Source organism: Rhodamnia argentea, chromosome 5, assembly GCF_020921035.1.
Source record: "Rhodamnia argentea isolate NSW1041297 chromosome 5, ASM2092103v1, whole genome shotgun sequence".
Taxonomy (NCBI): domain Eukaryota; kingdom Viridiplantae; phylum Streptophyta; class Magnoliopsida; order Myrtales; family Myrtaceae; genus Rhodamnia; species Rhodamnia argentea.
In genome coordinates this window covers 22,520,678-22,547,904 of record NC_063154.1, presented here as the reverse complement: position 1 = coordinate 22,547,904, position 27,227 = coordinate 22,520,678, and the positions used below count along the sequence as shown (strand labels likewise).

The 27,227-nt window shown below is 39.1% G+C and overlaps 2 protein-coding genes and 1 long non-coding RNA gene across 7 annotated transcripts in view; 1 reads left to right on the top strand and 2 right to left on the bottom strand.

The window, feature by feature from the left end:
• The window catches only part of LOC115726293, a 36,361-nt gene extending 23,337 nt beyond the window's left edge, over positions 1–13,024 (bottom strand). The window contains exons 1-6 of the mRNA XM_048278639.1: positions 12,349–13,024; positions 12,075–12,203; positions 10,409–10,911; positions 10,017–10,333; positions 8,444–8,524; positions 7,762–7,858 (exon numbers count right to left, since the gene is read on the bottom strand). Coding sequence (XP_048134596.1) covers positions 7,762–7,858; positions 8,444–8,524; positions 10,017–10,333; positions 10,409–10,911; positions 12,075–12,203; positions 12,349–12,644 — 1,423 coding nt within the window. The 5' untranslated portion in view covers positions 12,645–13,024. The remainder of the gene's footprint in view (positions 1–7,761; positions 7,859–8,443; positions 8,525–10,016; positions 10,334–10,408; positions 10,912–12,074; positions 12,204–12,348) is intronic.
• LOC125314985 lies at positions 7,872–24,410 on the top strand. The gene is made up of 3 exons (XR_007198339.1): positions 7,872–7,884; positions 19,836–19,841; positions 24,276–24,410. It is a non-coding gene; the product is annotated as an uncharacterized LOC125314985 (long non-coding RNA).
• On the bottom strand, positions 23,104–26,996 carry LOC115732572 (pentatricopeptide repeat-containing protein At1g01970-like). Of its 5 annotated transcripts, XR_007198337.1 has the most exons (4): positions 26,433–26,995; positions 25,159–25,971; positions 23,798–24,184; positions 23,104–23,545 (listed from the first exon to the last, which is right to left on the bottom strand). XR_007198337.1 is itself a non-coding variant. In XM_030663238.2 (3 exons), the coding sequence occupies exons 1-2, from the start codon at positions 26,901–26,903 to the stop codon at positions 25,171–25,173; spliced, it is 1,272 nt and encodes a 423-aa protein (XP_030519098.2). In that variant the 5' UTR covers positions 26,904–26,996; the 3' UTR covers positions 23,639–24,232; positions 25,159–25,170. The 5 variants fall into 5 exon arrangements, 4 of the variants coding, with proteins under 4 accessions (XP_030519098.2, XP_030519101.2, XP_030519102.2 ...); XM_030663238.2 differs by lacking the exon at positions 23,104–23,545 and having other exon boundaries at positions 23,639–24,232; positions 26,433–26,996; XM_030663241.2 differs by lacking the exon at positions 23,104–23,545 and having other exon boundaries at positions 23,639–24,205; positions 26,433–26,996.
• Between the last annotated feature and the right edge of the window lie 231 nt (positions 26,997–27,227).

Below are 27,227 nucleotides of genomic sequence, written 5' to 3'. Positions count from 1 at the left end.
CAATATCTGAACATCTAATGTGATTCATAACAATCAACAAGTGTTATGTCGTGATATTATGAACGTCACGGCCCTGTGATGGTCTCTCATTTTGTTTGTCTGCACCAGATGACTTGTCTTTAAATTGACCTCCTCGTCTCATGCGAAGCAGTGCATGAGTCGCTTTCGTCATGCCCTTTTGGGATGCAGAGAAGCTCTTTGCTGCTATTACCTTCTCAGTTTGTAAGTCCTACTGGTCTATAGATCCTTCCATTGTTTAGATTATCCTCTAATTATTTCTCAATTCATATCACATTCAAGGGATCCGGATCTGTGTCCTACTTGCTTTCTATACCTTTTGCTAAATCTTGCTTTTCACATGGAAAAATCAGTGAAAGAGACATTTCACTCATATAATCATAGGGAAGGTTAAAAGAGATTGAGATTGAAAAGGCTCCTCTATATGCCGAGCTCAATTTTTGGCTCATAATCAAGTGAGACATTCAGATGATTGAAGACAGATTCGCCCCTTCGATAGACCAAGAGCCCCGCCACCATGGTTGGATTAGTATACTCTTCTTTATTCTGAATTACTCTTGCCAAATCGATATGAAGTACAGATTTTTCATCCTCCCCTTCCCACAACATTCATGTTATCAATCTGCGGCAGATGAAATCCCACCTGTGACGGTCTTGTTCCAATTGCCGCACGTTTTCTCATTCTGTTATTACCTAATCAGTTTGTGCATCGGCATGGCGAATGATTGATTTCTTTTGTTTCTTTTACCACATTGCCCAAGTATAGATTCATCTGAGCTGCGTGTTCGAATTGTTTAGCCCTTTCAGACCTGCCACTAGACTTTGGGGCCTCAAGTCGTTCATCTAGTTCCTTCAAGGCTTTTTCCTGAATTTTCTAAGGTAATCCTAGTCAAATGATCTTTGTACGGCAATGGATTGGGTGGTGGTATTCCTTCCTGAGGACCATTCCTACTCCTAGCCTCAGAGGCTCTTGATGGGTTGGTAGTCAACTCCAGATTATTGGAGTCATTGGCTTCAGAATCCTCAAGCCCAGACACTCCTAGTAGTACAGTGAGGCATCGTATTCCACGAAACGAATCATTGCATACATTTTTGTCAAGTTGCAATTGTCGGAAACTCAATAGCTTCAATGATTATAGTATAATATGCCTTGAACTCTCTAGGTCCCCATAAGATTCAAATTACAAAAAGAAATAAATAAATAATAAATAATAATAATAGCGAAATTGCAAAGAACTTTTATTGAATTCGGCACATATGGATTAAATTCTTGGACGCGTGCTTGTTTGATGATTAGATTTGAAATAAATTTGTCAATGGAAATCAACGATGCACATAGAGAAAAGCAAAAGGCTTGCAAGACTCGATTGGAAAGCTTGTATAATTAAAGACCAATACTGAACATAGAGAATCTAATCTACTTCGAATTTGAAATTCAAAACGTAAGCAAATTCTAATCCGAATAACTTTCTTCCAAAATATAGTTGGGTCCTTGACGATTCTGTATGATTCTTGTTCTAAGTGCATTTTCTGTGTTGCATGTCTTGTCAGGAGTTATTCCATCATGCATCATGATCTTCCTCCCTAAGAATCTCTTAAACTGCCTTTTGTGCGAGAGACTTCAAGGTGAACTTGTAACTGCTTCGAATCCTTTAGATACATTTATCCCTTAATTGACGGATCCTAAGTTACTCATTCTTCAGCTTCCTTTCATGTTTCGAGTTAATCGATCGTTGATACGTGTTATGAGCTCCACTTGAACTTTGTTCATTGGAAACTCACAAGCAATGAGCTCACCAGACATTCCGTCGTTGGGATCTCATGGGTCATTTGTCCTTCACGACCTTGGTGGGTGGCCCCATGCTTGACAAATTGTTCTTTATTACGAGTTGAACCTTGGAAGTCGAATCCAATGGTTGGGGCCAACGTGACCTTATTCTCAATTTTGGGTCACTGACCAAAGGCCCAATGGCCGACCGTTAACCCTACGGGGTGATCAGTTCTCGGTCCGATCCAGTTTCTAGTTTCCGGAACTGGAGACAGGACTGGAGGTCCCTCTGTACCGGATTGGTCATGTCTGGTTCCCCGGTGGTTAAGTGAAATTGGTACAAAGACTCGTTCGTGAGACGCAATAGACTGACAGAAACTAATCAAAAACAAGCTGGTGAGACAAACTTTTGCTGGGCTGTTGAGAGAGGGGAGATGGCCGTGAGCAATGCGCATATTTCTCATCCAAAGAGAGGTTAGCGAGGAAAGAAATAGAAGACTCCACGCATCATACATTTTCCACCGTTGAAAGTCTTTCCACGCCCCCCTTAGGGACGATCAGCCAGTGTGTTATCTTTCACGCGCGGTGAACGAATATAAGGGGTGATCAGACAAACCAAATTATATGCATGCCCGCCAGACAACCACCGAAAATGAACAAACAAGAGAAGAACTGAGATACTTTGCTTTATTATTGTAAGAAATTAGTGACCCTTTTGAGGTTTTTCCTTTCGCAAAAGAACTCTTATGATTGTGCCCAATAAAAATAAAAATGAAGGATGGTTGGTCCGGTTGGGCAGTCCATCGATCCGGTTACCCCTTAGAATTGGACCTGCCTAGACACCAGAGTTCCCCATAACTGGATCAAACCAGCTGGTCAGTTCAATTTAGGCAGATTCCCGTTTGGTTGATTCATTATACTCAGCCCTAGTTGGAACTTCAAATAAGTTATCATTGAGCCATTTGGTCAGTGATCATTTTTGCCCAAATGAGAAATTTGGAACTCTATAAATTGGGCACTCGGCCCCTTCCTCTCACGTTTAAAAATTAACCAACTTCCAAATGCTCTAGCTTTCTAAAATCATTTGTCGATTTCAAGTACTTCCTTTTTCTACCGAAAAAAAAAAAAAAAACAAAGTACTTCCTTTCTGCTTACGATTTAGTCGCTTTTTAAATATCGCAATGGTGAACAATAACTACAACACTTTCAAATCATTCCAACTCAATTCGGTACTCGTCGTGCAATTAACATGGGACTCGTTCATTACTCTCCATGAAAACAACTTACACAAGCCGGTATCTGTCCCCATAACAAGTAGAATTCAACGATGACAAGACACAATGAACCCATGATTTGGAAGCACTCGAAGCTAGTCCTTGCCAAGAAGCTTGCCTCGATGATACCTATACCCCAAGAAAATCCCCAACAAACTGTGGCACCGATTACGCGGAGAAGAACGTTCAGTGTATGGAAGACATTCTGGCTCGCCATCGATGCAACGATGTCAAGAAGGCCATTTGCAATGTGCCGGCCTATTCAAAGGTGAATCAATACATGAGATCCACCTCAGGCCATTCCAGATCACTTGTACATGCCCCAGGGAAGGAAAGCTGAAAAACTCTCTCTAAGATGTAAGAACGAGGTGGAATTCAAGGTACAATGTTTTGAAGAAGGCATGCGCGGGAATGGTTTTATATAAGGGAGCAGGAGACAGAGGCCTAGCAGCGGGGCTAGTTTCTCTGGCTAAGAGACTCAACTCACAGTTCTTGTAACAGGAAGAGAGGGAACTATACTCTGTGAATGGAAAGCGAGGTTCTAATCGATTCTGCTTTCGGCAGCGCCGTACAATGGCCTGGCATTCTAATGTCCACGATGATTGCTTTTAGCAAAATCAAAACACACGGGGACAAAATTCTTCAAGCGCAGATCTCCTTTTCCACTCTTTATCATATATTCGACCGACCTGATGATGGCCATTCAAGCCCCGCTGAGTCATTCATTATCTCAGGGTCCTCTCATCAAATGGACAGGAAAGAAGAGTCGGCTAGTAAGGCCTGCCGTTAGGCAGGGGAGCAATCATCAAAGTTAAACAAGCGATATCGATTCGATACAGTAAACATTTGGCAACTGAAGTTCCCACCGGCTTCTTAGGCAGTTCCAACAGTTAGAATCACAAAGACATACAGACAGTCAAGGGATGTCACATGTGTCAATGGGGACGAAAATACCGTCCAAGTGATCTGGCTTGTGGCCATGCCATTCCAAGTCCTTCCACCAACTCCTCTCCCCCCTGATTTTCTTCAACTGCTCGATCGAAACTTCATCAGTCGAAAGAGACTTGAGACTTGGGCAGTCGTAAAAACTCAGCCTTTCTAACCTCGGTGCGATCCGTAGCCCACAGGATACACTGGAAAGTTCAGGTACGTAATGGAGGGACAATTTCTTCAACATAAGGGAGGAAATAAGACGTCTCACGGACTTTGCCAGTAGAAGTTTCGCAGCTAATTAGGCTTTTGATGGCTGGGCAGTCCTCAATTGTGACCTCTTCCAGATTGTTGAGATTATCAAGCATCTCATATGAGAAAATAACTGTCAACTCGGGGCATTTATGCAGTGTCAACAACTTGAGAGAAGATAAACATCCCCTCTGCACTGAGCCCTTCCAGATGTTTCTCAAGTTTCTCATGGAATACACATACAGAAACTCGAGCGATTCCAGACAGATGCTTTTGCAGTGAGATTCAGTCAAAGCCTCTTGATGCATGGTATAAGATGCATCTATAAGCACTTCAAGCTCATTGCACTCCCCCAGAACACACCATTTGAGTTGCTCCATGCTATTTATTCCTAGTTCAGACAGTGTCATGAGATTAGCATGCCTTTCTAAGAACAACGCATCTGATTGTTGGGGGATGTCCTTAATATCCTTGAGGACACCGTTGCCATTTATGTACCTCAAATATCGTTCGCACCGTTCTAGCTCGAATTCAATATCTGATGGTAGCCTATTCATGATGCGGTTAGCATGCTTGCCAACAAGAAATCTATATTGAGCTAAAGATGGATGCCCCATCGATTTCCTAAGCTGATTAAACTTCCTCAAAAGTTCAAAAGTAGGAAAGGAGAACTTGATGGTGCTTAACCTTTTCAAGTGGCAAACTTCAGATACTATACCTTCAGCACATGTATCCCACCATTCAGCATCAGGATCCACATCGAGATTCAGTTCTTCCAAATTCGATAAAGCAGATATTACCCCATGAGGAATCACTGTTTTTGAGTCATCTGAAGGTTCAGTTCCAGAAATTGAGAACCCCAAACAAGTCAGATTAGTTAAACATTCAATTTCCTTCGGAAGATTTATGATCTTCGTCCCCTCAAGATCAAATACCTCCAGCTGCTTGAGCCTTCCAATTGCTGGTGATATCGATCTCAAAAGGACACAATCATTCACAAAGAGTCTTTTGAGGCTGACGAGTTGAGATATGGACTCTGGCAAGCACCGAATGCGGGTTCTGGACAGATTCAAAACTTCTAGAGCAGGCATCTGACTGAAAAATGAAGAAGAAAGCTTTCTCAGCTTGTAATTTCTTTGCAGGTATAATGATGAGAGTGAAGGGCACCTTGGTTCCTGCGGTAGCTCAGAAATCCCGGTATGCATCAAACATATCTCTTTTGCACTCTCCCATTCCTCAACCTCTGGTGGCTCTGTCAAATCCAAGCCACCCCTCATTAGAAATACGCGATTTTCCTCGGGTTGAAATACTAAGTTCACTAATATATTCTGATCCTGATCTTGAAACTTCACAGATTGCCCATTCTCATCAACTTCCAGCAGGTTAGCATTGACAAGATTTTTAAGGACTTTTTGGCCTTCATCATGGGTTTCTACAATTCCCTCCCTGACCCACAGGCTTATGGCAGACTCAGATGCAATCTCATTGTAATCGTTACAAAGAGCAAGATTTTTCAGGCATCTTCTAGTTTTATCATCTTCTAGTTGGTCAATGCTGAATCTCAATACATTGACCATAAGGGCTTCTATACCGGCTTCATGACTTGCAGGTCGAACAGACAGTCTTTCAAGCGCACGTTTCCAGATTAAAATGTCATCAACATTTTGCAGTGCCCTTGCCACTAGAACAACGGCATGCGAGTATGGCCTGCACATCGTAACTATTTCCCTAGCTAGGACTTTTTTAGGATGATAAACAACTTCACCCACATTCTGACGAAACAATTCGCAAAGCAACAGCTCGTCCAAACATATTTTCTCATCCACTTCGATTTCATCGCACACTTGTCCTGATCCAGCCACAAAGACTATCGTGCTACCAACTGGTGGTGTTGAATCAGGGATACTCAATGTCTCCAGCTTCATGTGTTGATTAATGCCAACAAGAATGAGCAAAAATTTGAGGCGTTCCAATTCATTCGCCACCAAATGTGGCATATCAACTGCATTGGCTTCAGTTAAATCAGAATATAATTGTCCATCAATCTCCTTTTGCACCTTTTCCATGTCACAGTTCAGAGGAACAGTAACGCAGATGACTCTATCAAATAGACTCCTCAAAACTGCGGACTCCTTCAAAGCTTCAATGACAAAAGCTTTTCCAACCTCGTTTCTGCCATATATTCCAATTTTTCCAATGTTAGATTTTTTGATGGACTTAACGAGATGGTCGACTATAGAATCATAATTAATGATACCCCATCCTTCCAATGGTCTCCCATCTTGTTTTCCACCACCGCCAAACATACCAATTGAGGCATCAGTATTATCCAAAGTAGCCTGTGGAGAACTTTCCTTTCGCATTTCCGCTATGTGCTTGATATCGTTATATTCTGGACTTACTTCTATCCTCGCCTTCTTATCTCCATCTTCATATTCCGGTCCCGAGCAATATGAATCAACTTCAGATTCTTGTTCCGAGGAATATGAATGATCTTCCCGAGAAGCAGTGTCCTTGTCTACTTCCAAGGAAAAGGGTTCAACCTCTGGCTCTACAATGTTCCGCATTTCCAAAACTGAACTTTCCGATGTTTGTCTCTCGTTATATTCCGGACTTGCTTTGATCTTCATCTTCTTATCTGTGTCTTCAGATTCTGATTCTGAGCAATGTAAACCCAAGTCCGATCCTGAACATGATGAATATGAATGAACTTCTTCCAAAGCAACATGAGGATCGGGGTCCGTTTTTATTAGCCAGGGAAATGGCTCAGTCTCTGTGTCTCGAGTGTTCTCCATTAACGCCAAATCAATTTCTGCTCTTTGCTTCTGCATAGCTTCTAGCTTTTCCGCTTCACTTGACACCGTGGCATTTTCTTCTGTCAAATCACTCAGCAGTGATCCTTCGTTCGTGACATAGCCTGCCTTTGTGCGAAGCCAATCGATCCCAGACTGCTTGAGTTCTGCATAGAAACAAATGCATGGGGCAAAAGCACAATCATTATTCATAATCTTGCCCGGGATATACAAAACTTTTCTTTCTGCAATACATCAAACACATTTCATGATAATGCAGCTACACTTATCTAAGTAGACAACTTGAAAACAAAAAGACAAAGTCAGCTCCTTTGTTCACTATAAACAAAATTACTTGGTCACCCCGTTTACCGACTTTTGTTCCCTTCAGAGAAAGAGAGAGCGCAGCCGTTTTAGCCCAAAAAAATCACAATACACAAAAAGCGATTCTTCGGAAATAGCAGCAATTGTAGACTTTATACTATCTACAATAGTAATAGTAATTTGATGCATGTGCGAATACAACTTTATTGGCCGAAGCATTGAGATAGTAAAACTCGCAAGCACAGCAATATGCTATTGTCTAAACAAAAAGTAGTAGAGAACATATCTTTTGGGACAAACCAAGATTGAAATTGAAATGGGCTAATGTTATATCAGTGTCATGTTGCAAATCTTCTCCCCAAAGCATTTAACATGTAACGATTCTTTGAAGAATAATGGCTACCTTTCTGGTCTTCAGCAGAACGAGGGCATAGGCCCGAACCCAAACTAATGGATGATTCAACTGAACTAGTGAAAGGCAGATCAGAGATTGATTTTTCCTGAAGCAGCAGGCAATTACAACAATGTCAGTGCATTCAATACGTAAAATTCGGTAGGTAAGCAAGTTGTATTTTCATCTAATGAGACGATTAAGCCGCTAGAAATATCTCTGTCATTTCTCTACGTTATTCAAAATGAATAGATAAGTCGTAGAGCGCTCGTTTGTGAGTTTTAAGGGTGTAAAACCGGGGGCTAGCAAACACCTGAGACGTGGAGCGATTTTAGTCTCCATTGTATCGCCTAATTCTTAAACTTTTCTGCCACTCTGCGCGAAGATTATTGATCGGTCAAACGAACAATGTAAAGCATTTTATTGCTAAGACTCATTACTTTACATGACAATCTGCCACATCCGAATAACAAATAAATAACATGAAAGTAGGATAGAATGGATTTTTGTGATTGAACCACCTCGACATAAAGCTTAATAATTTATTTATTTATTTGGTCGAAATAAAGCTTCATAATTTATACTTAGTTAAAGTTTACATGTCCGACGACCATAACATGTACCCTATTATTGGAGGAAAACATAGGCCAGAAAGTAATAATGACGTAAGAGAGATAACGAAAGGTATGGTTACCTCAAGAAGTAGCTGCTCATTGTCATCCGACTTACTCCCACGATAAACTACCTTTACCTCTGATAATCGTCCTTGCCGTCTCTGGAACAAAGGACATCACCAATCTTGTTAACCCCGAAATCATTCTAAGACCTATTGCTTAATCATTAGGGGTGAGCGGTTCCTGGTCCGGTCCGGTTCCCATCAAAAACCGATCGAGAACCGGACCGGTGGTCCCGGTTCCCACTTTCCGGAACTACCGACCGGATTGGCCACCCTCGGAACCAGGAACCGGATCGGACCGTCGGTCCGGTCCGGTTCCCGAGCAGTTCTAATGGTTTCCGGTCCGCGATTCCAAAAAGTAGATGCACACTTTGATAGAAGACGCGATCGAGCTCGAGGTCGAGAAAACAAGGATTAGTGTACCACGAGCTCGGCGGAGTCAAGGCCTCTTCAATTAGTAGCTTCGGATCGAACCCTAAATGACCTAAACCTAAACAAGTAAACGTTAGGTTTGTTTAAAAAAAAAAATTTAAAAAGGATCGGTCCGGTCCGGTTCTAGGCCCTAGAACCGGGAATCGGACCGCCCGGTCAACGATTCCAATTTTAGGAACCGAGAACCGGACCGGATCCCCCTAAAACCGGGAACCGGACCATCGGTCCGGTCCGGGTGGTCTTTTTTGCTCACCCCTATTAATCATGTATGAGCATAAGAAATCACAGAAACGGCAGAGAAACGAAGTTATTTTACAATGGATTGAGAAAGTAGAATGCAAATGATTTCTTGAGAGAGACCATTTATTTTTTTCGCGATTGTAATGTCCATTTTATTGCTTGATTATAATTAGATGATGAAAAAATTACAAAAAAGTCCTAAACCTATTGCTTTTTTGCCAATTCAGTCTTAAACCTTTTGATAATTTGCCAATTTAGTCATTTAGGCAAATTTTGACCGAAAATTGCTCATATGGACATCATCCATCCTACTAACGTAGATAATTTTTTAATTTTTTTTTTAATTTTTGCCTTTATTTCTTTTATTTCTTTTTCTTTTTCTTTCTTCATCTGCGGGTAACCAGCTGAGGATTGGCCACGATAGAGGGCCGGTCTAAGGCGAAGCTCGAGCTCGCCAAATACTTGTGAAGTCGAGCCTCCCTAATCTTGGCAAGCTCGAGTCTTGATCGAGGCTAGCCGTGCTCGAGCAACCACATGCCGTCAAGGTCGAGCTCGCCGGAGGCCGGCGAGGTCTAGCCTTGACCAATCCCGGCAAGCTTGAGCTTAGCCAAATCTAGCGAGATCGATCGTCGCTTGTGGATGATCATCAACAATTTTCGATCGAAATTGTTAAAATTGTCCACGTCAGCATTAATCATGCCACGTAGCCTTCACAGCAGCAATTTTTGGCCAAAATTGGAAGAAATAAGTTGACAAATTATCAAAATATTTAGAATTGAATTAGCACACTTGAAAGGTTTCAAACTTAGTTAATATAAATGCGATAGATTTATGAATTTTTTTGGTAATTTTCACTCAAAAGAAATGTTCTCATTACCAAATTCCATGGACAAAGTGGAAGATCTGAATCCAAACGTACCGTTGCTAGAGAGTTGTACCCTGAAGTACCGGCCGAGCCAATCATAGCGAGCTTGGGTTCTGGAGACACCGAGAGGCGGTTGGTCCCAGGAGTTGCCAGAGACAGGAAATGAGGGGTACTAGAGAAGTTACTGCCAAGGCCGAACGTATTATCCAAGTTGGGAGGAAAATCGAACACTGGAGAAGATAAGTTGTGACTGTCATTGTTGGAGTTCAAGTTCGGGATTATGACTCTGTTGCACCCCGAAAGGGTGCAGCGCTTTCCGCCACCGTGCGCCTTGCAAAACAGAGTGCTTCCTTGAGCCCCTTTGGTGCAACCTATGAACTGACACCGACGGCCGCCTCCATGGGAGATGCAAAACAGAGTGCTTCCTCGAGCCCCTTTGGTGCAACCTATGAACTGACACCGACGGCCGCCTCCATGGGAGATGCAAAGGCCGGAATGACCTTCCGCACTCTTTGTGCAGCCCGATTTCTGGCATCTCTTACCACCTCCATGCCGTATGCACAAACCAGACTTCCCTCTGGCAGCTCGAGTGCAACCCTCATGGCTGCACCGTCTGCCGCCACCATGGGCGATGCAAAAGTCCATATGTCCTTCTGCACTTTTAGCACACCCAAGGAACTCACAGCGGCGGCCACGTCCATGTGCCTTGCAGAAGACTGTTCGGCCCTCAGCTCCACGGATTTGGAGAGGGGCGGCGTTGGTGGAGGCATTGGAATCAGTTTGATTTTCAGGCAGCGGAGAAGGAGGGACAAGAGCAGCAGGGTGGTGATTGCACGTGTGCTTTCCGTCGTACATGATCTCGAAGACAGTAGGCTCGTCATCGGATCTTTGCACTTGCTTTTTAGCCAAACAACCATTGACCTTTCTATGCATGCACCTATAGTATTCCCTGAATATGAAGTGAGGGAAGATTATCAATTAGAGCTAGATAAAGAAGCCAAAGGAAACATGATAAATGAAATAGGCAAGTTACTTCGAAAGTGCTCAACTATTTTTCAAAATTTATACGTCAATTCACACAACGAAAATGATTATGCTGCCAAAGGGAAATGCTTCTCTGAAGGGATGGTGTAATTTCAACCGTAGGTTCACACATTATCACCGTTTATTTTGCATAAAGCACTCATTGATTAAGAGATCGTGTGATGAGAAATAACTACCAGTATTGTCAGATCGTCGGCCGGTTTCTGCTGCTAAATGACGACGTCTTTCATCGAGTCTTCTTGAGACTTAACTTTCCATATGATAAAAAAATGGAAGAAATCTCTCTACTCCTATAACATAAGGGGAAAGTATCGAGTTCCTTCCTTTTAACGTATTCAAGGAAGTGGCTTATCTCAAGTCCACCAATGTAACATGCTGGGGATGAATTTGGACTAGGAGTGAAAAAGGCAAAGATCATTAAGTGGTTTAATTTGAACAAAGGAACAATGTTCTTGTGAATCTTTGTGGCGGAGCTTCAAGATTTGAGAATTAAAGAGCGGGAAAGTGTCGAAAAAGTCATAAATATATTGCATTAGTGCCAATTTAGTTTTAAACATTTCTCATTTGTACAAATTGAGTCCATCGCCAATTTTGGCCGAAAATAACCGACGTGAACGCTGGTTGTCCTATGTGTGGCACTAGTGTTGATGTTGATATTTTTAATATTATTTAATGTTCTTTTTATATTTTTAATGTCTTCAATTCAAAAAAAAAATAGAAGAAATCAAACTTTTATACAAATTTTTTCTTCTTTTTTTGTACATTCTTTTTATTGAGGGCTGGTGAGGGTAGCCGGCCGACCCCTGCCAGCCCCAGCCCTCAATTAAAAAAATAACTTTAGAAAAGAGAAAAAATATATTAAAAATACTAAAAAGGTCCACGTTAGTACCGATCATGCCATATGGGACGATCCCCGTCAACATTAGCGATTTCCGATCAAAATTGATTGGATTAACTTAATTGATACGAATGCAAAATGTTTAAAACTAAATTAATACCAATACAATAAGCTCATGATTTTTTTTTTTACACTTTTCTCGTTAAAGAACTTATCGTCTCTGAACTCACCTTGGGTATTTGGATCCAAGAATGTCATTCTGACCGTCCTTCCTCCAACTGTACCCATCCTCAGGAGCCCCTTCGAGTCCCGAGGCTGGATTGACTCGGACCAGCTCTGTCCACCGCTGGTTCACCTCTCTACAACACATAATCATGAAACAATCACATGATTTGGTTGTCGTCGCAAAGTCATACAATAGTCATGTCCGCATGCAAGCATCAAGGATATAGACATGCATGCAACAATAGGAAAAATAAGTCACGTGATTAATTAATTGATTACCTCTTCCTAGGAGTAGAACCATCATCCCGGTATGAGCCTTCTCCGCTCGTCGGGGTCCCACTGGGCGAAGGGATTCCAGTGAATTCTTGGACCATTTTCCGAAAGTTGGCGCCGTCACAGTTGATGGCTCTCGTCCGAACTCGAGCAGACTTCTTGAATTTGGCACTCTGGTCCGATTCTGATAAGCCCAACCTTCGTTCCTTAACCGTTCTTGGGCTGGTGTTGACGGTCTTATTAAGATTGGTCTTGTCTAGTTCTGGCAACCCTAGCCTTTGTTCTCTTCTGATAATGTCCATGGCTCAATTTCTATGTATCTGTTTGTCGATTCCCCAAAATTTGTTGAGAAGATAAGCCTCAGAGGAGCATATGCCACACCTCGATTTCTAGCAGAAAAAAGGTAATGACACGTTATAGGGCTTGGAGTTCAGATTGATGCCTTAGTCCACACCGAAATAGAAAAATACCAACAATAGAAGTCTTTCCTTCCGAAGCAAGGAGTCTCAAATGCAACCAACAATATTAGAGTTACTATAATCCATCAAAAGAATATTTACACTGCCGACTCAACTAAACCCAATAAATGTCATCTCAGACATATATACATCTCCTTCAAACTATACCCAAATCATACTTCCAAAATTCCCTGTCAATAGCACTCTTGAACTATCGACTTAGAACTTAAAAATATTAGGAAGGAAAGGGGGCGAGCAATTATAACTCAGCGAGTAGAGCGTATCTCTTTTAAGCATATCGAGCACTCATTATGCATATTTATAAAACCATAACAAAAACTCAAATTCCAAACCCAAGATATATATACATATCTATCAAATCAAGTATGAGTTGTTTAATTTCAACAAAATTTTATACAACTCAGAAATACTCATTCAAATCACCTTCATAATTCAAGCATCAATAGTCAAGTCCATTGAGTAATCTCTATTGAATCACATGTCAATGGCCCATTCCATCGACTCATCTTAAATCAAATGTCAACGGACCTAAAAATTAAGGGTTTTCCAATTTTAAGGTTAATAGATTACTGGATTAATTAATTAAATTAACTAACCTAGCTCGAACTCTCCCAAATTCTACCAAATCAAAGCTTATGGTTCAAGTGATTATCTTACAAAGGATTTTTTATTTTTCGGAGCCGTTCTTTATAGGTTGATTAGTAACATAAATAAAATAGCAAGAGAGAACTATTTTATTTTTGCGAACCATAGATTTTAAATTCGGGGGCTTGGTTACATTAATTATTCAATTAATGCCCTTTTGATGTCAATTTTCATGAAAATGTCTTGATTTGGCAATTTTAATTAATTTTGACTTGAAGTTCAAAGGTGCAATTGAAAGATGCAATTTTTTCGGTTTTCTTTTTATGAAATCTTTTTTGTATTTTTTGAGTGATTTCGGAATTAAAAATTAATGAAAATTGAGGGTGAATTGGTTCAAGATTGACTTATAATTTTCGGATTTAATTTGCATTAATTTCCAAAATTGTAAAAAAGTCTTTTTTCCATACGTATACATCAAAATGGATTTAAAAATATTTTATTCATTGAATGTAATCCGTTAGATAGGATTTCTAGAAACTATATCTTACTGATCTTTTTTTTTTCCTGAGATTTTGTGACATGAATTTAAAAATGAGACACGAATAATTTTTTATTATTCTTTTTTCGAATTTTTTGATATTTTTTTTATGATTTTCGTTTTTTATGGGTGGATTTAAATTCAAATTGAAAATATTTTAATGAAAAGATAATTATGATTATTTCTTTCAAATTAAATATCGATCTACATCCTTCTAAAAGAGGCAATCGGAATATGCAATCAAAGCACTAAATCCAAGTAAAAATGGCAGAATATCAAATTAAGAAATATACCCGAACTCGAAGATTTGCTTTCCATTCCAAATTTAATTTCCGCCCAAATCTTTGCGGCTGGCTTGGGGCAACTCTCCCCCTTGGGGAACGTTCACGCACGGCCCCGGGGTTTGTTCGCACGAAGATGTTGCTCACTTGAACCTGCGTTGGTTTGGCTTCTCGACCGTCGCTATCGGTCGTTGACTCGGTGAATTCTGCAAAATAGAGGAAATAATTGAATGGCTATCAATTGAATGGACTCCACCCAGTGCCCTCCTCACATCTGCCGAATGTGGAGAGGAAGAAGAAGAAGATTTCTCTCTCGTTCGCCCAAATTCTCACTTTGGGAATACTGAAGCTTCTATTTATAATACTGTGAGCTAGGTTTAATCTCACCAGTCGGGCTAGACTTCGGCCAAATTAGGAACAATGGGTTCCATTAATATTTAGACTCAAGGCCTTGTGTTCATTCTAACTTACGTGGGCTTAAACCAAGTCAATTAGAGCTCAGGACTCCCCTGTTTTCATAACTCCTTCGGCCACTATTGCTCCCTCAAGCCTGGCAGATTTTTGCTTCTTTTATGGGCTCATTCCATCTAATTAAGTTCATAACCGTCCACCGCCGATCCAATTAAAATGCAAATGAAATGTAATGGATGCGAAAATTAAATTAACTAAAATGAAAGATGCGCAAATGAATTGAACATTTTTGCTAGGGACTAATGTTAGCCCCTACTTTTTAAGCAAAATAAATGACTAAAAATGATTACTCAAAATTTAGGTGTCAACAACTAACCAATCTATTACTCAATATCGAACTATGGTCATGCTTAAAGCCCGTGGCAAAGGCGACTAAGCTTATCCACTTGGCTAAATTTGGCACCAATCAGCCGGTGGTTCAGCCTAGAAGGACATCTTGATAATAATATCCGTACTCCCCCATTAGTGGGTTCTAATCATAGCCACCTGAGTATAGACCTCCATTCTCCAATAATCCCACAATCAAAACCATAATTCATCTCATAAACCAGTTTCACAAGTCGAATCAAATCAAATTTCACAACTCGATTATGAAATAGAGTGCATTTTATAAATCAACGCATACAACTTTTCATAAACCATACTCAAAATCAAGAGCTTTTCTTAATTCTTTCACAAAAAGATTTCATAATTCGAAAATATATAATCTTTCTCAATTTTGTTCTTCAAATAGAATACATTTTACAAGTTATTTCTCACATCACTTCGGAATACATTATAAACCAAATTTACTAATCGATATGTATAACCTTTCGAATGTCCTTCATCAAACGTTTCTCAAACCATTTTAAAACTTGTTTCATAAATCAGTTCGCAATGCAATGCATTGCATGTATAAAATATTTAGAAGACTTTCCATAACATTTTCTAAAACAATTCTAAAATAACCAAAGAATAGTAAATGCAGGATCGAGATTTTTATGCAATAAAAATGTTATCTCATTATTCATTGCCTATCAATTTTGAAATATGTGGTCACAAATTTGAAGAAGAGATAACACTACTCACCAAGGAAATCCCAAAAACCAAACAACGAAACTCACTTGAACTGATGATCTTGTAATCATATCAATTATACGAGAATCAATGTCAAGATCAAGTAAAATATCACATCAACTATGGAACGACTATATTAAGCTTAACCTCTAATAAAGTGACTTCCACACGTCAAGAAATCGCTCACCCAAAGCGATTATTCAAAGTCATGCACAACGGGAAACTCGCACACGATACTCTAAAATTTCTCTCCGACTAAACAATTGCTTGAAATAAACTTGCATCAAACCCCACGGCTCAACAACATCATAACCCCCATTTCCATGAAATCCCATAGCTCAATAACTCCAAAATTGGATTTCGCGGCTCGAAGTTCACATAATTTTGAATTTGTATCATAATCTCAAAGGCTACTTCAATTAGATGAACAGAGGGTGTGATCACTTATCGAACGTTATGAATTAAAGTAAATCCAGCTTAATGAGATCTCGGTTGCATGTACACACAAACCCCTCTTCTTTCCTCCTCCTTCTTTCTTCTTTCTTCTTTCCTTCTTTTCTGTTCTCTCTTTCCCTTTCTTCTTGCGCGTGCTTTCAGTCTCCTTAGGGCCTACATAGCAATTGTTCTAATACGGAAAAGTGATTCCGTTTGAAATGAATTTTTCTGCTTCTGTTTCCTGGATGAATTTTAGAGAATCGGAACGTGTTTGGTAACTGCATAAAATTTTTGTTCCTAAAATAGAAATATGTTTGGTAAATTCATATAATTTCTGTTCCCGAGAACAATTGTTCTTCCCAATTTTTGTCATTTAAGTCAAATAATTATGTAGTTACTTGTGAAATTTCATCCTACATTTAGAATTAATATTGATTCTCTTATACAATATATTGCATATTGAAATGTAAAAATAAATATCAAGAATCATTACAAGTCATTTTCACAATTTATTACGAGATTTCATCCAACTCTTTTAAGCAAACGGAAAACCAACAAGAGCGACACCCTTGTTTCTATAAGGAAAATGCACCGCACTATCCTGCACCGGTTTGCATTTTTGGTCCAAGAAAATCAAATCTTAGGCTTGATTCATCCAAAACTTAAGAACGAAAGCTTGCTAAGTGTTCACATTGGTTATTTTGTATTTGTTTAGAATTTTATAAAATTAGACTAAGTCTAAAGTACATAAACCTATGCAAATCACAATCAATGAAATTAAGTCCACAATCAAGGAATCATGACATTGATGAATCGCATCATAAAATCCTAATGAAGCCCTAAAGGCTTAGAAAAATGTTGTTCGGGTTTAACTTCAAAGGTGCTTATGATTTTTCTAAAAAAGAATAAAATCTATGAAATCTAGAAAATTTATGCCCAAATTTATGAAAATGAGGCCCAACTAGCATAATCTAAGGTTCCTCTATTTTTAGGGGTTTTCTAAAATTTTTTGTGATTTTTTTTTATAAATTTTCCAAATTTTTTTAGTTTTTTATTTTATTTTTATTATCTTTTTTTTTTTAAATAAGACCTCATTGTTCTATTTTAGGTTGAGGGAAAATTTACGTCATTCTATTTTGTGATTCTCAAAAGTGATTCTTTTTTCCGGAATCAACTTTTTTTTAGTTCTTATTTTTCTCTAAAACCGATTCCGATTCTCTAAAACCGATTCCGGGAAGAGAATCAGAATCAGAATCAGAATCAGAATCAGAATCAGAATAATTTACATTACCAAAAATTATTCTCATCTTTTTATGTTCTGATGAACAGAATCGGAGAACTAGAATGGTTGTCATACATGCCCTTAATAGCTGAAACCGGTCAATCTTTTCTTTTTTGCTTTGACTTATTGACCTTTGACCGGTCAAATAGCAACAAATATCACAGCATATACCTCACAAAATGGTAGATGAGACTGACAGCTCTTGAACCAGACAAAGGTGGTGGACTTCCATCTATGATGCGTTGAATGAATAAGCAAAAATGACCAACCTTCTATTATCCAATAATACTGAAAAAGTACAACCAACACGAATATATAGACGCCACCCTGACAGATCCCCTGAAACCCTATGTCAAAATAACATTAGTTTGCGAATAATGTCTTTGAATCTCATAGCTCTTGACAATTTAAAGTCGTAATATATGTAGCACTGAAGTGCAAACACTCTCACTAACGTGTGAGTCGGTCCTTAGACAATATAGACGTGGATGTAACGGATTTCGGCTTGTTATTGGGACCATTATCATTGAAAGTAGCACTAACTTTTGCCTAGCTCGGTCATGTTGCTTGAACAGGATGAGCTGGAGTTATCTGATTCATCCTCAAGCTTATTATTGATATTATTTTATGGTCAAACAGGCTGATATACTCGCATGGTTAGATATGCTCATTAACATGATGATCACATCTAAGTTTTATGATGTATAATTACATCAAATACTATGACTAAATTGCTTACCATGAGACTTCACAATTCACATAGATTTACGACAGTCATTATTTGGAAGCAAGCTCACAAAATTGAGTATACCTCGACGAATATATAATGAGCTCATTTAGTAGTCTATCCATACTAATAGTGCACTCTTCCTATGTACGGCGAAGATGAGCCAAAAAGAGCTCGTGCATCTATATCGATGGATTTGTAAATCCGTCTAATTTTCTAGGAGAGTGTGATGTAATTCATTCATATTTAGGGGCCGTCATGTTCCATTTGGGCCCATCTCAGTTGTTCCTCTAGGACTGAAGGCCCATTATTGAGGTACATGGGCCAGTAAAATGACCATCGACAGGATATTTGGGCTTCAGTTGAGCCAGTGAAGTCAAATTGAGCCCATCCTAAGTGGACTTAATGGGCCAAGGCCCATTGAAGGCCTATCTAACGAAGGCCCATGTGCCAGAATTCGGGCCCTAGTTGGGCCGTCACATGTTTTGTTTTCGTTTACTGTGGATATGTTGTGTATATTCCGTAGAAATAATTCGTAACGAATAGAGACATCTCCAAGAGCACATATATCAAGTCTCCCCATTACCACATGAAAGAATTTTTTTTTTCCTTACTATTGGCGAGATATTTTAACACAAAACATGTAAGACGTTATAGGAGTATTTAGGAATATACTAAACGAACATTGACGTGAAAAACTTATGCATATTTTGATTTTTTTTTTCATATGCACTTCATGGTTGTTATTAATTTTGTCAATGCAAAATGATATTGACTTGCATGATTGGAGAATGTAATTGTGATTTCATTTTGAAAAATTCTTAAATAGTATTTCTTAATGTTAAGGTTTCTTGAAACTTTTTCTTATCTAAACTAGTTTCTATGAAAGCTAAATCTAACAATGTAAAACAAAGCATAGTGCCCCCGATGAACGAAAGCAAAACATGCGAAATTCTTAGGTATGTGAGCAACTAGATCCTACATAAAAATAGGAATATTAAAAAGAGAAGGAAAGTGAATAATGTAGAGCCACCACTTAAATTGCAATTCAATGATTAAGGGTTATTTTTATCTTTTGATTAAAATGTGGTGGATTTAATTATATAGGGGTTAGAAATAACGCCGCCCTAGTAGAATTATCATAAAGGAAATAAAGCCATTTTAGCAATTGAAATGAATCGGATTAGGATATCGGAATTCCCAGCTATAAAATCCGAAACATGTATCGGGCCCTGTAGAATAAAAAAACTTCCCAAATTTTTGAACTTTTAATTTTTTTTTTCTAAATTTACCAAATTTAAGGTTATTCCGCACAAATGACACGCATTTTTTAATATTAATTAAAAAACCAAGAAAAGAGAGAACGCATAAGAACTATGGTTGCGTAACAAGTTTGGGACTGCACAGAAATGCGACGAAATTGAGAGATCAAATCCATCCAATAAAAATAAAATAAAAAAAAATGCTATTACCAAAGTCGTCAAATTTCGATATGCGCGATCACATAAGTGATTTAGTAAATTCATAAAAATTGGATTTTAAATGGCATAAATGAGAGGTCTGACTCTCGGATGGACTACCAAAGTAGAAACTTACAAATGCAGTGTTCTGTAGAAGGTTCCAGAACATTTTCAGGCAGATTGATGTGAATAGGTCACGAGTGAAAATAGTACAATCTTTTTATCATGGCTCAGAACATTAATGACCAAATACCAATATAGGCCGCTTTTAGTACCATAATTTACTAGATTCAATCCTGAGTAATAAAGCTCGATTATTGAAGCTAGTAATTACATGTAAAACTAGTAACTCACCGACGTTTTTTTATCGCCTTTAGGATAGTAAAAATATGAAATTTATCAATGTTGAGTGACCATTAATGTAGGCATTTGCATGACTCTTTCTGATGATACTAGGATGCCGAGTTCAATATTACCACTTGGCAATTCATTTCCTTTTTCTATTTGCAAAGAATTTCAAGTTTGATCATAAGCAATTACGAAGGACATTCACCAATAGGCAATATAAGGAAACACTGCACTTCCGACTGCAAATACTCTAGGATCTTCAAGAGAGGGGGACGGAGAACCAGTAAAGGTTAAACGAGATTAGTTATCTTAGAGAATAAAGAAATGTCAAATGATACATTCCAATTTCTGTTATCTATTTAATAGGATTTTCTAGTAGGGAAAATCTTTGATCTCCGAAAATTATACTTCATCACTCACTTTGTTCCATCTTTAGCAAGGAGTGATAGCTAGAGTGGGGTTTCGTCGCGTTAATGCTACTCATGGCCATGGAAACCAACTAGAGTTGACATGGCTATGCGTGGTTGCATTTTCCCTGTTATTCATCTCAATGATCATATTCGTACGCGGCAAAAGCAAGCAGGAACATTGCGAAAATAAGGGTCCTAACGGCGGCGGCGGAGTTAATCTGGCTCGAGCATGTGTTTTTAACTTGGATAATGGTAGTTTTAGCACGTTGGGTTGGGGTGGCGGTGGGAGTGATAGCTACGATGGAAGTGGGGGCGGCAGCTGCGAAGGTTGCGGCGGTGGCGGTACCAGAAGAGAATGCGGCGGTGGCAACAGCAGCTTTGAAGTCAATCTATACAAACAAAATGTAATTTTCACTTATCAATAGGGGTGAGCAATAAGAACCAACTAGATGAGGAACCGCTCGAACCGGACGGAACCGTTACGTTCTGGGCAATTTCGAGGGGGCCGGATCGGTTCTCGATTGCATAAAATTAGAATCGGGGATTTTCGGTCCAATTCCATCGGGAGGGGGTGGAACCGCCCACCCAAACTACCCAAACCGGACCGATCTATTTTTTTTTATTTACTAAAATTTTTCAAAGAAAACCCTAAGGACAGATTCATCGTGAGCACCCACCTCCATATGCAGCCTCGTCTCTTCTCGATCTATACAGATTCTTCTTCTTCTTTTCTCTTGGTTCTATCATGGGTTTCGATTCTTTCAATGTAAAGATCTAGCCTTTAAGCGCTTCAACACACGTTTGCCAAATTCAGAAAAAACGGTATTACCCCTAAGGTGGTTCTCAGTTTAATGAGATGATGAATAATAAAGCTGACCCACATCAAATACCTTACCAAAAAGCCAGCAAGCCTGCTTCATGGCAGGCTTTTTTTTCAGTCGGAGCTTCATTGGCAGTTGATAAGAGGTAGAAAACAAGAGAGTAATAGAGGAGGAAGAGGTAAAGGAGCAGTTACAACTGCATTTGGTGAGTGTTTTTCAAAGTGAGCATCCATAATATATGATGGATTTGAAGATATTGCGTAAATTTTCACGACTAGCTGAATTTTTAGTGATTTGTGGATATTTCTGGTCTTCCTGGAAAATTTTAAGTTTTCACCAATATGATTGAAGCCCATTTATTTTGTCGGAGATCACAAATATAGACATCAATTATTCATATCATCTTACATTTGGACCAGTTAAGGCATGAGTGTGAGGACTCATGGAATGCAAATGTTACGCGGATTGTCAAAAATTTGACTCTTGATCAGGACATCATGTTGACTTTAGATAAACTCAGAATACAAGTAGAGGTGGCAAAATGGGTCTAGAACCCATATTCAACCCATATTTGATGGTGGTGGGTCAAAAATGGATTAGCTTAAGTGCTTAAATGGGTCACCTTAAGTGCTTAAATGGGTCATAAGTGGGTTATTTAGAAATCTAATGGGTTTTAAATGGGTCATAAATGGGTCAAGTAAAACAACTATCTTAAAAGAGTTATAAATAAATTTTATGCATATTTAAAAAAAAAATTTTGAACTTTTTAATATTTTATTATAATATTAAATTTTTTCTTTTATTCTTTTTTTTTTTCTCTCGCCTTGGCCGCCACTAGCTCGCGACGGCCACGGCAACGCCTAGGGCGAGCTCGACTAGCCGAGATCTAGCGAGCCTCGAGGCTCGGCTATAGGGAAGAAGATCGGCCCCATCGAGGAGCTTAGCTGTCGAGATCTAGTGAGCTCTCGAGGATTCGCACAATAGATGGGCATCGAAAGCTCGAATTGATCTAGGCGTTAAGTCGGAACGTTTAAAGTGTATGCCTAGGAAAGCTATATATTACAATTCGGGATTTGATCTTTGTTCAAGATGAAAACCTGGATCCGCCTCAAGTTGCCGGTTGGAATAGAGAAAGGCTTGCAAGGCCGCGAGATGTCGAGCCCAAACGTTCGTCGGGATCCGGTCCTCGAGTCGCCGTGGCATTGAGTGAGCTCTCAAGGGAAGGCAGTTCTTGGGGTTGCTTCCCAAAGTTAACCGAAGCCCCGAATATCGATGGATGAAGGAGAGAGGTTTGGAAGGAGCGACATAGGGTTGAACAAATTAGAAGCCGAAAAATCAAGGGAGGAGGGAGGAGAAAGGAGGAAAGATTAATATTGACAGAAAAGATAAAATAAAAATTTCTAATATATCTAAATTACATAAACCTAATAGTTTATTGTCGAGAAATTAAAAACATTTTATAAAATTAAAAAAATTTAAAAATATATAAAATTAAAAAATTTCACAAAATTTGTATTGTATGATTTAGTTAAATATTATTTTTTTATTAGATATGATTTGGTTTAATATAGAATTGTTTAAGAAATACGAGTTAGGTATGTGTCATTGAATTTGCATTGGATAAATATGAGTCAAAACGGGATTAAATGGATTAATAAAATGCATCAAAATAGATGTTAATCGGAAGTAACGATGTCTTTGACATCTCTAATACAAGCAAGCTTTTATTGATTTCGTAGGCTAATAAAAGAATCCTCATCCGAGACCGTAACAAAGAGGGAAACAAAATAGTCCTTTTCTTGTCCAACACGAAACCTAAAAAGGCTAAAACCCTTAGGTAAAATAAAAAATGAAAACCGCAAGACGAGGATGCCTTCACAAACGGAACAATATGACATATGGGCATATATCCAAATGAACATTTTGCCCATTGACAAAAACATTAAGATGCAGTATCAGCCTACTTCTCAATGTTATTTTAAGTAGCCAAGGTCTCTGTCTGTCACAAAAAAAAAAGACTTCCTAAGCGAGGTGGTTTCCAGGAGCTTGAATTCAAGAGAGGCTGATACTGCATCTTGCTCAGCAGCTGTCCTCTTAATCAAAATCGAAAGGTGTAAGAGAGTCAGCCTTCCAATTGTGTAAGTTCTCGGTCTGTCTAAGTAGTCTAATGCCTACCTCAACTAGAGGCTAAACATGACAAGAAATATTCATTCTAGATGTACAGTCAATAGATCGTACGCAACGCCAAAGAACGAGTCTTACATAGTTGGAGCAAATGAGCCTGAGATTTATTTGAATGCAATAGGCTACCTGGAGCAACATCAGCCATCAGATGAGCGGTACCTAAATAACAGATGAAGCCAACATAGTCTTTACTAACAATCATGAAATAAAGAAATCAGATTTCACATGATTAATGCAATTTTCATGCTATAAACCGGTAATATGCATATTCAACGTTATTCAAAAGATCACAAAAAATGAGAAGAACATCTTCAATTAAAGCTCCTCAAGTTGAAAGAACCAGTGCCAAAAGATAAGACCCGAGCATCGAATAACAACCTGAAACACCATGATTGCTGATGAGTTTCACTGGTAAGTTTTGGACTTCAGCTTCTGCCTTTTGAGAAAACGAAAAACACATGATCAAGAAGCCTTTGGGTCTGTCCTCCCTCATTTGTATTTGGTCCTACAAAAGCTACAGTTTAGCTCCTCACAAGAAACCCCAGATCTTGCATTTAACGGGTCTGGGATCAGATTCCCAAATCTATTCTCATCCTCCACGATTTGGAACTAGAGAAATAACAAAATCCCTTAAATGCCTTGAGCCAATGTACGAGCATCATGTATTGGAATGCAACAGAAGGCATAACCTCCGTATCCAATCCGTCTATAACCATCTTCCTGTACCTCCATTTTTCATATAAGTACAGTTTGGGATTTACCATCCTATATGCAGCCACATGTCACCCAGAACAGAGCCATAACTGAGCCTTTCTGCAAATCAGACAAAATCTTATATTGCTAAAAAATCTGAAAGAACAAAGCTTCGTATTTGCACTCTAACATGTTGCCTCTATTTTCATCACCATGCTCTCTCCTTTCACAAATAGGTCCAGAACTTTGATTGCCAGAAGAAATGCACTCTATAGAGCTTTATGTAAGTGGTAGAAAGAAATCAACCATGTCAAGGAGCATTAGCTAGTGCACCCATGACAAAACTGTAATTTCACAAGAGGAACTAAATTCACATACAGTATCATTTATTGACAAATGGGGAATAGTGTTGATAGTGAAGCACCAAATATGAGAACAGTTAGAACTTAGAGTCATAATGCATGGTGTGTTTGTGAAGTAGCAAATATAGGAAAGTTAAAATCAAAATAAGTTTCTACTTTCTTCTCTAAGAGTATGTGGCCAACGTTTTGTCCCCAAGAACTCTGTAGTTCTCTGAGCAAAAATGGACAGACAACCAAACTTCATTCACTATCAATTAACACTAATCAACAGAAAATAGCCAAACTTTTGCTATAAATACTTGAGGCTTCCAATACACTGCTGAATTGACAGATAATTCAAAAGAAGTTGAAGACAAGGAATACATTTTTACAAGAAAATCGTTAACATGGCTAACTAAAAATTCTTTGAAGAATTTACAGCTTTTGATTGGGAAAGAAACTACACAATACCAAAGCCCATGCACATATTCAACCAATGGACATTTCAACTCTAGAAGAGTTTGAACATAATAGACATGTCTTCAAGAGGAGATAGTTACTAAAAGCAAAGCCTCTATTTGCCAGTAAGAAACAACCGCCCAATTTGTAGAAACTAAGGAAACAATAATCATGATGACAGAAATACTACTTTCATGATGATTGTCATCATATACAGGAAATGACTTTCTGTTTTTTGCCACTTACCAGGATAAAGCTTCAATTTATCCAGGAAGTGCACAGTCCATGATTGGTTTCCTTAGCTGCATACTCTCTCAAGACTAGCTCCACTTGTTCTACCACCCCGAGTCTGTGGAGCCATCCAGCAAGTCTTTCGGATGCTTCTTTTCCTATTACAATACCATCTCTCTCCAAATCTATTAGAAAGTCCAGTGCTTTGTTTATTTTGTTCTCTCTTTCATAAGCATGCAAAATGAGTGCCACAGCTTTATCACTAGGTTCAATACCAGCCTTCCTCATATTCTCAAAGGCAACAAGGGCCTTGTCACTTTGTCCTGTAGTTGCATAGGCATTTATAAGCAGCCCGCATAGCCTAGCATCTGGAACAATCCCTGCAAATTGAATAGCATCAAAAACCCTCTGAGCTCCATCGGTATTTCCAATCATGGAATACGCTCTCAATAGTGCCTTATAAACTTCACTTCCGGCAAAGATCTCTAGCTCATCCATTTCTCTCAATAAAATCTCTGCCTGTTCAGGCATTCCAGCTCTAACGTAGGCCATGACCATTGAGCCATAAGACCGTTTATCCAATGGCAATCCAAGCAGCTTGATTTCTTCAAATGTTTTGTTCGCCAGCTCAAAATGCCCAGACTTGCTGTACATATCAACCATAGCAGTCAAGGTAACCTGATCACAGATGAAGCCTCTTTGCTTCATGGCTAGAAGAGCGTTTTCTGCATCTTGAAGTTGGTTTTGCTTTCCATACCAATGGATTAATTTTGTATAGTCACGAACATTAGCTTCGAAAGATTCTTCTAACAGAGCAAGTTCCGCCACCTAAAATCAGTCTGAGGATTCATGAGTTGAATTGCGTAAATCAAATTAACAAAGATTGAGATATCCCCAAGACTCAACAATTGTCATGCAAATAATTTCGAACAAATCCACAAATCGGAGCACCTCGATAACTCACAGCCATTCAGTACTATGTACTATATCGTCAAGAAGAAACTCCCATTCCTCACACAAGCTAACAATCACTAGTTCGCTAGATTTGGACGGCTCCTTTTCTAGGCCACCGCCCACAAAATTCTGATCTAATTGCAGAAACTTAAGTTTGCAAGATGACAAATTTCAGCTCTTTCCAACAGCAAAAGCTAAATGTCAACGCGAAAAATCAAATTCATCAACATAGCAAGAAAAAATCTTTCAACTCATGCTCTTCCAACAGACAGAGACGCTGCACCACAGCTTAAATAGCTAACAAACAACCAATGTAATCGAACGAGGGTAGGTACCTCAAGATGAGCAGGATGATTCAGCTTCTTCAATTCTTTCAGAACCGCGAGCCAATTGGCTCTACTGGGCTTCATAATTCTCACCCAGGCAGCCAAAACATCGGACAAGGTCGCCCTCTGAGGATCGAAACATATGATCTGCCTCATCAACGCCTTACACCTTTTCGTCATCTTAGAAGGAAGATTGGATATGGCAATCCTCTGCTCCTCAGTAGCACGACGCCCCACCTCGACCCACTTGAAACTCGGCCTACCCTCTTGAAGGTTCTCAGCTTCTGCGACATTTTCACCACAAGCCGGCGAAGACAGCAGGGGCGTGGCAAGACAACGAGTGCCCTTGTTACGATGAGGTCGAACAGGAACGGGAATTGAAGCCGGAGAATGCCGCGGACCAATGCTTGGGAGTCGCCATCTTTGCAGGTGGAGGTTTGACACCAGACTGAGCGAAGAACTTGGGACCGTCGCCGCCATGGAAGCTGTGCACAGCTTCAGCTCCAGCGGGCTGGGAAAGGAAAACCGAACGGAAGGAGATGAAAATAAGGGCCCCCTTATCCAAATTTTCTTGTTTTTGGGCTGATTTGAGAATAGGGAGGAGTCTCCAAATTTTAAGACTCCCTACAGATATTTTTCCCAATTTAGCCCTTGAAATATATATATATATATATATATATATATATATATATATATATATATATATATAAGGCATAAAAGTACACCAGCGACACGTGGCTTCAAAAAAAACTAAAAAAATTATCACTTTCAGCACTACTTATATTTCAAATTAGACGGCGTTAA

Excerpts from the sequence above, each read along its gene's own strand:
- LOC115732572 (XM_030663238.2), bottom strand. The coding sequence starts at position 26,903 with ATGGCGGCGACGGTCCCAAGTTCTTCGCTCAGTCTGGTGTCAAACCTC. Across the intron at positions 25,972-26,432 it reads ATCATCCTGCTCATCTTGAG|GTGGCGGAACTTGCTCTGTT; the intron begins GTACCTACCCTC and ends GACTGATTTTAG.